Source organism: Nomascus leucogenys, chromosome 4, assembly GCF_006542625.1.
Source record: "Nomascus leucogenys isolate Asia chromosome 4, Asia_NLE_v1, whole genome shotgun sequence".
Lineage (NCBI taxonomy): Eukaryota > Metazoa > Chordata > Mammalia > Primates > Hylobatidae > Nomascus > Nomascus leucogenys.
Window position 1 is genome coordinate 106,018,661 of NC_044384.1, and position 15,384 is coordinate 106,034,044.

The window sequence follows — 15,384 nt, forward strand, 5'->3', positions numbered from 1 at the left end:
ACCCTTCACCCAGCCTCCTCCAATGGTCACAGCTGGCATGATTATATCACAATATCAAAACCAGGAAGTTGACATGAATGCAACCCACAGAGCTTATTTGGATTCCACCAGTTTAATAACTAATGTGTGTGTGTGTAGGGGTGTGTGTGTGTGTAGCTTAGCATAACCATGTGTAGCTTCATGTAACCACCATCAGTTAACACAGCCAAGAACCAGAAGAGTTCCATCATCACAAGGCTCCCTAGTGCCACTCTTTTATGGCTACCACCTCCAACTCCTAACCCATGGCAACCATGAATATGTTCTCCATCTCTATAATTGTGTTATCTCGGGACTGTTATATAAATGGAATAATATGGTAGATTGCTTTAGTGATTAGCTTCTTTCAATCAGCATATTCCCCTAAGATCCATCCAAGCTGTTGCCTGTTGGGTCATTTTTGAGGATGGTGCAATTACGTCTCCAACATGAGCACCACCAAGGAGCTCGCTGTTTGGTGATTTTCTTCCTTTCTTTTCTTTTCTTTTTTTTTTTTAATTGAGACAGATTCTCACTCTGTTGCCCAGGCAGGAGTGCAGTGGCACAATCTCAGCTCACTGCAACCTCCACCTCCCAGGTTCAAGCAATTCTTCTGCCCCAGCCCATCCTAAGTAGCTGGGATTATAGGCATGTGGCACCACGCCCGGCTAATTTTTTGTATTTTTTAGTAGAGACAGAGTTTTACCATGTTGGCCAGGCTGGTCTCCTGAGCTCAAGTGATCTGTCCGCCTCGGCCTCCCGAAGTGCTGGGATTACAGGAGTGAGCCAGTGTGCCTGTTTGATGATTTTCTGCGCTTTCACTATTCACCAACAAAGGAACCCTTGAGTCTTTTGTCTAGAAACAGTATCAGTGGCTCCAAATACTCAAAATTTCCCTAGGCAAGCAGCTACCACCCTCATCTAGATAGGACAATATTATGATAAACAAAAGAAACTTTGTGAATTCAGATGTGGTGTCTTTAGCTTCTCAGATCCAAAGCTTCAGGAAGGAAAAAAAGATTTCCTCATCCTGTTTGCAAACTGCCAAGACGCTGGGTCTGTTTCTTATAAAAGGTCTCCGTTTACTCTTTAAGCAAGTGATAGAGGACTGTTAGGCTCTAAGTTCTTTGGGCATCTCTAAAATGTTTGCTTTTTATCCAGGGCAATAATGGTCATTATGCCAAGAGGACTTCACATCTCCCTTAAGACACAGATCTCAATTCTGTTGCTCTTTGGGGAGAACTTCTCCTTTGAAAATCAGCCTCTCAGGGGAACTCTGGGAATGGTCATTTCTGAACATGCCACCTTGGTGGACCATATTCTCTTTAGTCATTCTGGAGTTAACTTTCTAAGATGCAGGACTAAAACTGAAGGTATATGAAAGGTAAGTGTTTTAGAAAAAATGAAATATGCATAAAAGCTGTCCCAGATCCTTGGGACAGGAATGACTTGACAGTCTGAGAAGACAATATTGAGGCCCTATCACAATATAGTGCTTCTGTCTGCAAAGGACTTTCAACATCGTGTTACATTAACCCTCCTCACATGCTGGGAGAGGCAGGAGGCATCATTTCCCCATTCTCTCCTGGGGGTACCTAATACCCATGAGTAATGACCCAGGGGGACATTCCTCGTACACAGGACTCCTCACTTGCCTGGGCTATGTCCCCAGCTGCTCATTCAGAAAAAAACGATACACATCTCATGGGGGAGAGCAGGAGACATAGGTTTCCCACTGAAAAAAAAAAAAGAGTTGCTACAGATCTGTGAAACTTCAGGGAGGACTGCAACTGAAATGAACACAATGTCCACTGCTCCAACTGCTCTTTCCTGCTTTCCTACAAATGCCTAGAACACTGCCTGACACACAGTACACGCTCAATAAATGTTTATGGAATGACTGAATGAAACACTGTAGCAAAACTAAGGTTCAATCTAGATCCACTCTTTATTATACAACTGACCACAAAAGCCCCAGTGGAGTGACGTGTAGAAAAATCATGGTGCAAAGTGTGAAATGGGCTAGTTTCTACCACACTTCTTTAGAACATGTCCTGTTGGAGATCTGGTCACAGAAATGAAGGACAGACCGACAGAGGCAAACCACAGTGTACACTGTACCATAAGACCTGCCAGGGAGAGGAAGGACCCTAGGGAGAGTAGATCCTCTGACCCCTGTATTCTAGATGCAGAGACCAGAGGGGAGGGAGTTTCTGAAAATCCCATTTACATCAGTCCTTCCTGGGGAGAAACAAAATGAAGGAGGTAGACAGATAACGTGGGCCAAAGAAGGAAAATGAATGGGAGAAATGTATATTATATGATGAGAGTGGGTGAGTTTATCACAAATTGGATCAGTATTGTTTTATAGAAAAGACTACGACAGAATTAACAGCAGGCCACTTAAAAGACTTAATGTGGGGCTGGCGCGGTGGCTCACGCCTGTAATCCCAGCAATTTGGGAGGCCGAGGCGGGCAGATCACGAGGTCAGAAGATCGAGACCATCCTGACCAATATGATTAAACCCCGTCTCTACCAAAAATACAAAAAATTACCTGGGTTTGGTGGCGGGGGCCTGTAGTCCCAGCTACTCAGGAGGCTGAGGCAGGCGAATGGTGTGAACCCAGGAGGTGGAGCTTGCAGTGAGCCGAGATCACACCACTGCACTCCAGCCTGGGCGACAGAGCAAGACTCCATCTCAAAAAAAAAAAGACTTAATGTGACCACCAAAGCTAAATGAAAGAGCCATGTTTCCTGCTTAAGAAGAGGCTGCAAAATATAATATAATATGGCTGCAGCTTGTCAGGGCCTAACTAACACCATCCTCCCTTAAGGGTGTCTGTCTATTCAGCAAGGAACAAGTTAAGATCTTGTCCTGAAGTCTGTTGTAACACAGTAAAAAGAGGTGGCCGGGTGCTGTGGTTCATGCCTGTAATCCCAGCACTTTGGGAGGCTGAGTTGGGCGGATCACCTGAAGTCAGGAGTTTGAGACCAGCCTGGCCAACATGGCGAAACCTTGTCTCTACTAAAAATACAAAAATTAGCCAGGCGTGGTGGCACGTGCCTATAATCCCAGCTACTCAGGAGGCTAAGGCATAAGAACTGCTTGAACCCGGGAGGTGGAGGTTGCAGTGAGCTGAGATGGCGCCACTGCACTCCAGCCTGGGTGATACAGTGTGACTCTGTTTCAAAAAAACAAAAAAAAAAGACAGAGGCAACTCAGTCCCTCTGTGAAGTCAGTGAAACCCTCTTTCACTAACCTAACAATGCATATTGAGAAAAAGCTAGTCTTAGTAAAATAACTGCAAAATTCTATATAACTCCAGCAAATAGATTTTTTTTTCCAAACAGAATTTAATGGTATATTAAGTCTACCATGACATGGTCAATATGAATTTAAATGAGGATATCTCAATATTAGGCAATCAATTAACAACATAAATCATATCTAAAGGGCAAAAGAGAAAATTAAAAGCAAATAATGCATCACCTCAACAACTGGACAATAGGCATTAAGTAAAATATAACTCCCATTCCTAATATGAGTGCTGGTAAACAAAAACAGAAGGCTGCTTCCTTAACATGACAGAGACTATCCATCCCAAACCAACAGCCAACATCACATCTAACCAGGGAAGCGTTTGTTCCATTTATATCTGGAAATGAGACCTGATTGCCTGTAGCCAGCATTCTTTAACACTGCATAGGGTTTTCCAAAAAGTATAATAAAGAAAATAATCAGACACCATGGTATAACTATTAGAAGAAGAAAACATCCTTATTTGCTGATCATAGAATCCTAGAAAATCCAAGAGGATTTTACCTGTTAAAGTAAGAGAGATCAGTAGAGAATTAGGATAGAAAACAAATATGCAAATAAAAATTTAAAAAATTATACGTGTTGGAATAAGTTCTGGAGATCTACTGTGCATCCTGGTGACTACAGTTAATAGCAATGCATTATTTAGTTGAAAATTGCTAAGAGAGTAGATTTTTAACATTCCCATCACAACAAATGATATGTGTGAGGTGATGAATATGCTAATTACCTTGGTTTAATCATTCCACAATGTGTACATATATCAAAACATCACATTGTACACCATAAATATATGCAATTTTTCTCAATTACATCTTTTTAAAAGGACAGTAGGCTGGGTGCAGTGGCTCATGCCTATAATCCCAGCACTTTGGGAGGCCAAGGAGGGAGGATTGCTTGAGCCCAGGAGCTCAGGACTAGCCTGGGCAACACAGTGAGACACTATCCCTATAAAAAAAAAATACAAAAATTAGCCAGGAGTGGGGGCATGTGCTACAGTCCCAGCTAAGGAGGCTGAGGCACGAGGTTTGCTTGAGCCCAGGAGGTCAAGGCTGCAATAAGCCCAGATTGTGCCACTGTACTCCAGCCTGGACAACAGAGTGAGACCCTGTCTCAAAAAATAAAAATAAATTTAAAAAAATTTAAAAAGATTAAAAAAATCAATTATACTAAGAAAATAATGAGTTATTTCCCTCACATATTCCAGAGGATTCAAGTTACTTGGATTAATCTATTAGATTAATAGATTAATTCTTTCTTATAGTTTCTTATCATTCTATATATATTTTTCTTAACTCATCAAATTTCCATGGTATTAACCTTTATTTGACAACATTAAGGAGACTATCAACTCACAATAAATCTTAATTGAAATAAAACAAATGTTGGTGTCAATGTGGTTTTACAGAAGAAAAATATGCCAGCCATTATCAATCAGAAAATATAGCAGAAAGAGATTCTAGTCTACAAGAACACAAAAGAAAAGAAAATACTTGAGACAGACCATTCGCTGGGATGAAAGTTTGGATGAGGTAAAGATGTGAAACCTTCCTGAATTAATTCTAAGTTTAACCACATTTCAATTGAAATGTCATGGTGATTTTGGGGAAACTTAACAAATTATGCAGAGTTTCGCCGAGAAAAATAAACAGGTGAGAAGAGATAAAATAATTATAAGAAAAGAAATGAAGAAAGGCTAGCCTGCCAGGTGTTAAAACTGTCTGTAAAAATGCAATAGTTAAATCATCGAAGCACAATGTACAATTCAAAAACAGATCCTAGAGTGGAAGATGGAATAACTTCTTAGGAAAATAATTTGTCAATACATAACAAGAGTCTTAAATAGATTTATATCTTTTCCACTTCAAGGAAATAATTTGAAGTGAGAACAAGATTTATGCACAGAATTGTCCATGGTGGATTGTTTACGGGAATGAAATGTTAGACACACTAAGTCGTGGCACACATGGACAATTAATGCAGTTTTTTTTTTTTTTGAGACAGAGTCTTGCTCTGTCACCAGGTGGGAGTGTAGTAGCACCATCTTGGCTCACTGCAACCTACAGCTCCCAGGTTCAAGCAAGTCTCCTGCCTCAGCCTCTTGAGTAGGTGGGACTTCACAGGCACACGCCACCACGCCCAGCTAATTTTTGTAGTTTTAGTAGAGATGGGGTTACACCATGTTAGCCAAGATGGTCTCGATCACTTGACCTCGTGATCCACCTGCCTCGGCCTCCCATAGTGCTGGGATTACAGGCGTGAGCCACAGCACCCAGCCTAATGTGGTTATTTTAAAAGTTTATATGTTAAAAAAAAAAAAAACAAAAAACCCCAAATATCATATTCTTAAATATCATATTGTTAAACTGGAAATACTGAGAATTTAATTTTTTGCTAACCTGAGAAACCGACCTAAGCCCAATGTAAAGCAAAGATGGTCAAACTGTTGCTCTGTGTTCTGACTGACTCTGTGAAGTCTGTCCAGACAGGATACACTAGACCTCTGATGCTGACACCACCACCGCAGCCTGGTGCTTGAGCTCCTCTAAGACATATCGCCTTGCTCTGGGCCCAGGTGTATGAGCCCCGGTTATCCATCCTCACAGCTGCAAAGGTGTGAGCAATCACTCAGGATTTCAAAGACATGGGATGGGCCCAGGTTGGGCTACTCCGGTTTGCAGAATGGGTTTATCACAAAGGGATTGAAAAGTCCATATATAATATCTGGAATCATGATATCTGCTCATGTTTCTGTACAAGCATATTCATAGAAGACCCAGAGAATTTCTGGAATTTGATTTGAGGGTGTGCATCAAAAGCCTTAGTCTTTCATATCTCTTCTGACCAAGCAATTACAGTTAGTTATGTGTTCTTAGGAAATAATTTTGCACGTAAACATTAGCTATTTAGCACTTTTTTTTTGGAGATGGAATTTAGCTCTCATTTCCCAGGATGGAGTGCAATGGCGCAATCTCAGCTCACCGCAACCTCTGCCTCCTGGGTTCAAGCGATTCTCCTGCCTCAGCCTCCTGAGTAGCTGGGATTACAGGCATGCGCCACCACGCCTGGCTAATTTTGTATTTTTAGTAGAGCCTGACGGCTGGTCTCGAACTCCCAACCTCAGGTGATCTGCCCGCCTTGGCCTCCCAAAGTGCTGAATTACAGGTGTGCGCTACCGCGCCCGGTGGCTATTTAGCTTTAAAAAAAAAAAGTATAACTATAAACAGTTTGAATGTTCAATGATAGGGAGTGCGTAAATTCAAACAATGGAAAATTGTACGACCATTAAAAATGATGTTGTAGGCCGGGCGCGGTGACTCACACCTGCAATCCCAGCACTTTGGGAGGCCGAGGCAGGCAGATCCCCTGAGGTCAGAAGTTTGAGACCAGATTGGCCAACATGGTGAAACCCTGTCTCTATCAAAAATACAAAAATTAGCTGGGCGTGGTGGCAGGTGCCTGTAATCCCAGCTACTTAGGAGGCTGAGGCAGGAGAATCTCTTGAACCTGGGAGGCGAAGTTGCAGTGAGCGGAGATTGTGCTACTGCATTCCAGCCTAGGCAACAGAGTGAGACTCCATCTCCAAAAAAAAAAAAAAATTGTAGAAAAGTATTTAGCCCATAAATATATGTTCATGGAATATTTAAGTGAGTAAATCAGGTTATAAGATGACCTCTAGCTTAACAATAAAACAAGTCATCAATAAAAGGGAATGAACTACTATAAACAGAACATGGATTAATCTCAAAAGCATTATGCTAAATGAAATAAAACAGAAATGACTACACATTGTATGATTTCATTTATATAACATTTCTGGAAAAGGCAAAACTACAGAGACAGAAAGATTAGTCATGCTGGGGGTTGGAGTGGGTGTGGGATTGACTAATGGTGTGAGGAACCTTTTTTCAGTAATGGAAATCCAGTTCTAAAACTGATCATGGTGATGGTTGCACAAGTATATAAATTTACTTAAATCACTGAGTATATACTTTAAATGCGTAAATTTTAGGGTATTCAAATTTTATAAAGAGACATGACAAAACACAACACAACACAGACAAGTGGACACAAAATACAATACACATAGGTAAGTGAACACAATCATTTTACTTTTTCTATGTTTTGTGAGGCAGGCTCTTGCTCTCTCAGCCAGGCTGGAGTACAGTGGCATGATCATGGCTCACTGCAGCTGTGAACTCCTGGGCTCAAGTGATCCTCCCACCTCAGCCTCCTGAGTAGCTGAGCCTACAGACACATGCCACCACATCCAGATAATTTTAAAATTTTTTATAGAGATGGGGTCTCCCTATGTTGCCCAGGCTGGTCTTGAACTCTTGGGCTCAAGTGATCCTCCTGCCTGGGCCTTCCAAAGTGCTGGGATTACAAGCATGAGCCACCGCACCCAGCCACCATATCCACCGCAATGATCTGCGCTAAGATGCTGACGGTGGCTGTTTATTTCTAGAGGGTGATGGTAAGGGGATTTTTATTCTCAGTCCTTATCATCTGGGAACTGGTCTGACAATTATAGCTAGGCCTCAGTGTTATAAGAAATTCACCAGCTGTGCATAGCTAGGCCCTATTATTCTCCTGTTCAACACAAATGATCTCACTGAACACCAATATCAGACAGTCACACTGAAAACATAAAAGGAGATCAAAACAAGACCATCTCATAATTTTGTCAAAGCACAAAGACAAGGTCACTGTGAAACACACAAAATATCAAACATCCCCTTCTCTAGGCAAATATGAGGGACTGCTATTTCTTTACTAATTACAACTTTATCCTTGCTCAGGTGTACCTCCCTAGAGATAAGATTTCTTTTTTTTTTTTTTTTTTTTTTTTGAGATGGATTCTCGCTCTGTTGCCCAGGCTGGAGTGCAGTGGCACGATCTTGGCTCACCGCAAGCTCCGCCTCCCGGGTTCATGCCATTCTCCTGCCTCAGCCTCCCGAGTAGCTGGGACTACAGCTGGGACTAGCCGCCACCATGCCAGGCTAATTTTTTGTATATTTAGTAGAGACGGGGTTTCACCATGTTGGCCAGGATGGTCTCAATCTCTTGACCTCGTGATCCACCTGCCTTGGCCTCCCAAAGTGCTGAGATTACAGGCGTGAGCCACCGTGCCTGGCGAGGTAAGATTTCTTAAGATACCCAATCATAAAACTGTCCCCACTTACTGACAGCACTCAATCCAGAGCAAATCCTCACTTCCTGAGACCCTTCCCCAAATTATTCTACCAAAGCCCAAATTCATTATATAACAGGTCCTTCCTAGCACCCTCTTACTGAGATGCCCAATGTCTCTCCCAGTAATAAACCCAAATTGTTATCTGAAGGTGTGTTCCTGGTGGTCTCTGGCTGGAAGATGCTGATAGAATTGCAGGTTCACGGAATTTCAACTGAGACTCTCACTGCCTTTGACTGGAACCTTTGACTCAGAAACAGTGCACGCATCTGAGACCCACTTGTGTCTCTACCTGGATGAGGTGCCACTCACCCTTGGCTGGGAACTAAGTTCATGCTGAATTGAACTCCAGGATTCTACTGAAGCTTTTAGTGTTGCACTTATCTTATTTTCTTAAGAATAGGTCCCACTTTGGACATTTGGTTTTTTGATCAGAATTCTACTGTTCTTTGGTGAAAGTGTTTTCTAGTAACTAACACCTGCTGGCCTAATGACCTATCTATCTGCTTGTGTACTATCTTGAATGTTGTTTGTCCATTGGGAGAGGATGGGAATAGGTCCCATAAATTTGTCCTTGAGCTAGCCCTAAGGGTGAAGTGGTCAGTTGGTTACTCCTTGGAGACACGCTGTGCCCCGAGTCATCATTGCAAAATCTCATAATGACTTCTTCCTCAGTCTTGTTCTTGTGTTCCTGAGAACTGCTTTTATGTTAGTTTTGTCTGCCGATAAGCAGGAGGCTTTGTCTGGCTCCCGATCAATGATGACTTGACTTTGATCAAGCACCAAGATGCAAAATTCCACAAGCAGCAACCTATGGATATGTTGCGGCTCTCACGGGGTCTTGGTCTTTTCTTTTCTTTTTTTTTTTGAGATGGAGTTTCACTCTTGTTGCCCAGGCTAGAGTGCAATGGCGTGACCTCTGCTCACCGCAACCTCCGACTCCTAGGTTCAAGCAATTCTCCTGCCTCAGCCTCCCAAGTAGCTGGGATTACAGGCATGTGCCACTAGGCCCGGCTCATTTTGTATTTTTAGTAGAGACAGGGTTTCTCCATGTTGGTCAGGCTGGTCTCAAACTCCCGACCTCAGGTGATCCACCCGCCTCGGCCTCCCAAAGTGCTGGGATTACAGGCGTGAGCCACCGCACCCGGCTGGTCTTGGTCTTTTCAATCTAAAACTGCCTCCTCCACCACAAGCACAGGCTTTCTTTATGTTTTCTAATTACAGCCCTAACTCCTGTGCATATCTTTTTAAGTGCCACAAATTTCCAAAGACAATTTGGAATGACAGTGATCCCTTTAGGGAACTTTTGATAGGAACAAAATTGTTCATTTGAGAGGTTCCTTAGAACAAAAAGGATAAAACAATTCTGACTATCCAATGGTATGATTTCTTTAATTGTATAATGAGGTTTCTAACACAAATCGGACTCAAAAATTGTCTCCCTTAAAGATTCAAAATGTGAGAAACTTAAAAAAGGTCTCCCCTGTAGATCTACTGAAAACACATTTCAGTTCTTCCCATCTTTCCTCACCTCCTTTGTCTTTACGTTTCAAACCTTGCTCAACTCATGAAGTCCTTATAATTGCCTTCTCCTCCTCCTCTCTCTTTCCCCTCCTACTTTAAATCAGTTGCACTACCTCATTGTCACTTAAAATTGCAACCACTATGAAAGAGGCATCTGACACTGACTGGTAGCTAGTATTTAAGCTATGTGGTTGTGTTTAGCTCTGCATGCTATTATTAAGGACTTCCCGAATTCTAGAATGGAAAGACAGGAATTCATTATAGAATTCAGACTTATCTTGGGTATACTCAACCCAGGCCTCTCTGACTTCTTCCAACCTTATAAGCCACCTGTTGGAGGGGGCCAGGAGTTGCAAAAGCTTGGTTTAAAAAGGGTAACTAAAAGAGTAACTGGAAAGACCCAGAAGATGACTTAAGACACAATGAAATACACTTGTACTCAATCGGGATGTCTTAAAGCATATAAAGTAGGGCAGAATCTGTTGGGAGCTACACCACATCTCTTTCCTGCTAAAGTAAACTGGACCTTGATTCAGTCTTGCAAGCAGCAAAGAATGAATCCAAAGGAAACTTCAGAGTCTGACCCATCCAAATCCTTAACCAATTTTTAGGATTAGCTCCTGATTTCCAAAGCCCTTTCCACTCTTTTGGTTGATGCTTAAAGTCAGAAACTGTAGATACGGTACATAAACAAAAAAACTGGCTGGCAAATCCTCCCACTACGTGAACTTCAATATTTGGCTGAACAAGTTTAATTTTAAAGTGGCTTTAGATACCAAAAAGGATAAAAATCCAAATTAAGCTCATGGGTTTACAATGAAAGCAAATTAAAACAGATTCGCTTTTCCTCAAAGAATGAAAAACACTTCCTTTTGACAGAGACACTTACGCTGTAAAAAAGGGGACCCTGGAAAAATAACAGTTTCATCTTGGCTAAAAAGAAAAAGGAACCACTGCTTCTCCTGAGGAATTAAGAAGCAACTCTGAGGGAGATGGTAGGGCCCAATTCCCAAGGATTCCCTTAAATCGACAAGGAGCACTATGTTTTAAAGTAGAAGGCAATAAACAAGGCTTTGTGAGAGACAGAGGCACTACTCTGTCAACTATGAACCTACCGTAATTTCCACCTATCTCCTGTAGGCATAAAGTTGCTTGGGTGGTGGGAATTTCAAATAATCCTTAAATTCTTCTTATCACTGAAGCTTACACTGAGACTTGTGGTTTGCTCAACTAAACAACATGCATTTCTTCTCTGTGACACCACATCAGTAAATTTAATTAGGAGAGATCTTTTTTTTAGAAGAAATCTTTTACGTCAATGAAACTGCCAAGTCACATGCATTTCAGATGACCTATTTCTAGAAACATCTGAAGACTTCCCCATGCATGATCTTTCAGGAGCTCAATTACATGTCACTTTGCCCCTCCCTATATGCTTGGCCTAATCCCAATTTGATGATTATGTGAAGTCCTGGTTTTGTCCAGGCTAACAGTTCCAATGATGCAGAGAGTTCTAGGGGCTGAAATTCAAGCAGGCAGTCAGGCCTGCTTTGATGCCTAGATTAGGAATAATTGGTGAAGAGTGCTGAATTACAGTGTAAGTTTAGACCTATAACTTAATTTCCATCTGTAGAGTGGTACTAAACATGAGTTTATAAGATAAAACTACTTTTTATCTTAAAAAGACCATGCAGGTCATAATATGTGGATACTGGGGGGCTGAGTCACGAGAAGGGATTAAGGTGGTAACATCAACACCCACATTAGTCTGGGCACATTATTCAAAGCAGGGAAGTGTCTTTCCTTTTGATAGGGGTGACCATATAGATGAAGTACTACCATTCAGAACACAGGACAGAGAGGTTGCTGAGTATAGATGCCAAATGTTGGACCGTATGTTTGAGGACATCTGAGTCCCGAATGATGTTCAAAAAGAGGCTTGGACAAATTCTAATTAGTAGTAACTGGTCAAAAAAGGACTCTGCCACGTACCTGCCCAGATCTCTGAGGTTACGTGAGGGGCCATCGGAGCAGCCATCACCATCAGGGCACACAGAGCATCCTCAAACTCGGGGCTGTGGAGAATGACACTCTGAGAGGCTTGCTAAGGAAGAGGAAAAAAAGTAAGAAGATTGAGGTGTAAAAATAAGCACGAGTAAGAAAGACCATTAACATATCTGAAATCCAGAGACACAAGCTGGTAGGAAGAAACCCCCTTTGCCATCCATTTCTGCTTGGGACAAAGAACTTCCCCTACTTAATGATAGCACTGAGATAAACTACAGCAAGCCAGGTGTGGTAGCTGACACTTATACTCCCACTACTTTGGGAGGCCAAGGCAGGAGGATCACTTGAGTCCAATAATTTGAAACCAGCCTGGACACTATAGTGAGACCTCATCTCTATGAAAAATTAAAAAATAAAAAAATTTAGCCAGGCACAGTTGCACACACCTATAGTCCCAGTTACTTAGGAGGCTGAAGTGGGAGGATCACTTAAGACCAGGAGGTCAAGGCTACAGTGAGCTATGACTGCACCACTGCACTGAAGTTTGGACAACAGTGAGACTCTGTCTTTAAAAAAACAAAAACAAAACAAAAAAGCTCCAGCAGCAACAACGAATACATGATGTTAACTTACTTAGTCCTCACCACTCTTTGAGGGTGGTATTCTTACCCCACTGGACAGATGAAGCAGCTAAGGATCAGCGAGGGAGGGCCATCTGCCCCCAGGCACACTGTAGCCAAACTCTTACCCACTCTGCTAGGTTTCCCCTGCGCTGCAGGTCCAGAGAAATGCACCGAGACCTGCTCAAAGGTGTTAAACTGTGAAACACCCAGGGCAGGGGGGCCTCTATACTCTATTTAGGGACCCCTATTCTCTTAAACACCTTTGGTCAATTCCGGCAAACATGGTTGTGTTTAGCTCTGTGTGTTATTATTAAAGACTTCCCAAATTCCAGAATGGAAAGACAGAAATTCATTACAGTTTCATTTCAGTTTCTTGCTTTATTTTTTCCGATTAAAAAACTAACACACACTTAGCACAGAAAATACAGGAAATGAAAAACTACTCATAATTATACAAACTAGAAAAAAAGGTATATTTTATCCTTGTCTCCAAAAATGCAAAAATGTGTATATAGATGCTTATTACACATGTAACATTTTCAGGATTGGTATTCTTGCCAAATGAACACTTCCTTTTAATTTTAAAAACTAATTTTTTAATAGAGATGGGGTATCTCACTATATTGCTTAGGGTGGTCTCAAACTCCTGGGCTCAAGCCACCTGCCTGCCCTGGCCTCCCAAAATGTTAGGATTACATGTGTCAACCACTGCACCCAGCTCATATGAACACTTTTGTATCTTTTTTTTTTGAGACAGAGTCTCTCTCTGGTGCCCAGGCTGGAGTGCAGTGGCGTGATCTCAGCTCACTGCAACCTCTGCCTCCTGGTTTAAGCAATCCTCCTGCCTCAGCCTCCTGAGTAGCTGGGACTACAGGTGCACAGGTGTGCACTACCACACCTGGCTAATTTTTTGTATTTTTAGTAGAGACTGGGTTTCACCATGTTGACCAGGTTGGTGTTGAATTCCTGACCTCAAGTGATCTATCTGCCTTGACCTCCCGCAGTGCTGGAATTACAGGCTTGAGCCACTGTGCCTGGCCTTGTGTCATGTGTTTTTACTTAACATTATATCATAAACAGTTTCTGATATTAAGTATTCTTCAAGATATGAGGTTAATGGTGGTGGCACATTCCTTTCTTATTGATATGACATAAGTCATTTCACAACTCCCCCATCAGAGGACACTGGGGTTCCCAGTCTCTGTGATTATAAATTATCTGCAATGAACACTCCTGGATCAGAGGATATAACACAATTGACCTGACAGCCAGAGTGCTTCCTGGCAAGGTTACACCAACCACATCTATCACTGGCGTGTAAAAGTCTATTTTGCCATCTTTGCAATAGCATGGGGAATAACTATGCTTCTATTTTTATTTTTTTGAGAGAGAGTCTCGCTCTGTCACCCAGGCTGGAGTACAGTGGCACCAAACAGCTCACTGCAACCTCAAATTCCTGGGCTCAAGGGATCCTCCCGCCTCAGCCTCCTGAGTAGCTGGAACTATAGGTGCATGCCACCACATTTGGCTAATTTTAAAATTTTTTATAGATGAGGTCTTGTTATGTTGCCCAGGCTGGTCTCAAACTCTTGAGCTCAACTGATCCTGCTGCCTCGGCCTCCCAAAGTGCTGGAATTACAGGCATGAGCCACTGTGCCTGCCCCTGAATAGTTATGTTAAAGTATTCTCAGCAAATTTGACAGGTATTAAAAAAAAAAAAAAAAAAGCATCTTGTTTTACATTTGCCTTTCATGATAAATTAGAGAGGCAGATTTTTTTTTCTCCACAAATGTATTGGCTATTTCTATATCATTTTCTGTGAGTTATTATCTTTTCATATGCTTTGACCATTTTTGGTTATTTTCATATTAATATGCAAGAGTGCTTTACAAGGATATTAAGCTTCTATCTGACATATGTTATAAATTTTTTTAACATACTGAAAATGTCAAGTTTTATGTAGTCAAATTTGAAATTTCTTCCATTGTTCTTTTTTATCTTTATTTTACTTTTTTAAAAATTACCTTTTTTATTTTAGTTTTAGAGACAGAGTCTCCTGCTCTGTTACCCAGGATGGGTTCAAGTGATTCTCTCGCCTCAGCTTCCCAAGTAGCTATGGCTACAGCTGTATGCCACCATGCCAGGCTAATTATTTTATTTTATTTTTTTATTTTGTTTTTGTTGAGGCGGAGTCTTGCTTTCTTGCCCAGGCTGAAGTGCAGTGGCGTGATCTTGGCTCACTGCATGCTCCGCCACCCAGGTTCACACCATTCTCCTGCCTCAGCCTCCCGAGTAGCTGGGACTACAGGCGCCTGCCACCACGCCCGGCTAATTTTTTGTATTTTTTAGTAGAGATGGGGTTTCACCATGTTACCCAGGATGGTCTTGATCTCCTGACCTCGTGATCCACCTGCCTCGGCCTCCCAAAGTGCTGAGATTACAGGCGTGAGCCACTGTGCCTGGCCTAATTATTTTATTTTCTACGTGGCCCAGGCAGGTCTTGAACTCCTGGCCTCAAGTGATCCTCTCAGATTGGTCTTCCAAAGCATTGAGATTACAGGCATGAGCCACTGTGCCCGGCCCCCACTGATCTTAAAAGCTTGGAGAGGCCTTCATTTTAAAAAAAGCATTTGTTAATAGCTTTAATGAATGCTTTTGTTGTCCAGTAGCTAAGAACATTTGTTGACAAATCCTTTCC

General features: G+C 42.0%; 1 protein-coding gene across 1 annotated transcript in view; it reads right to left on the reverse strand.

The window, feature by feature from the left end:
- LARS2 (leucyl-tRNA synthetase 2, mitochondrial) overlaps positions 1-15,384 on the reverse strand; it is a 163,914-nt gene that overhangs the window by 12,959 nt on the left and 135,571 nt on the right. Inside the window, exon 19 of the mRNA XM_030811970.1 lies at positions 12,049-12,160. Within this exon, the coding sequence (XP_030667830.1) occupies positions 12,049-12,160 (112 nt within the window). The remainder of the gene's footprint in view (positions 1-12,048; positions 12,161-15,384) is intronic.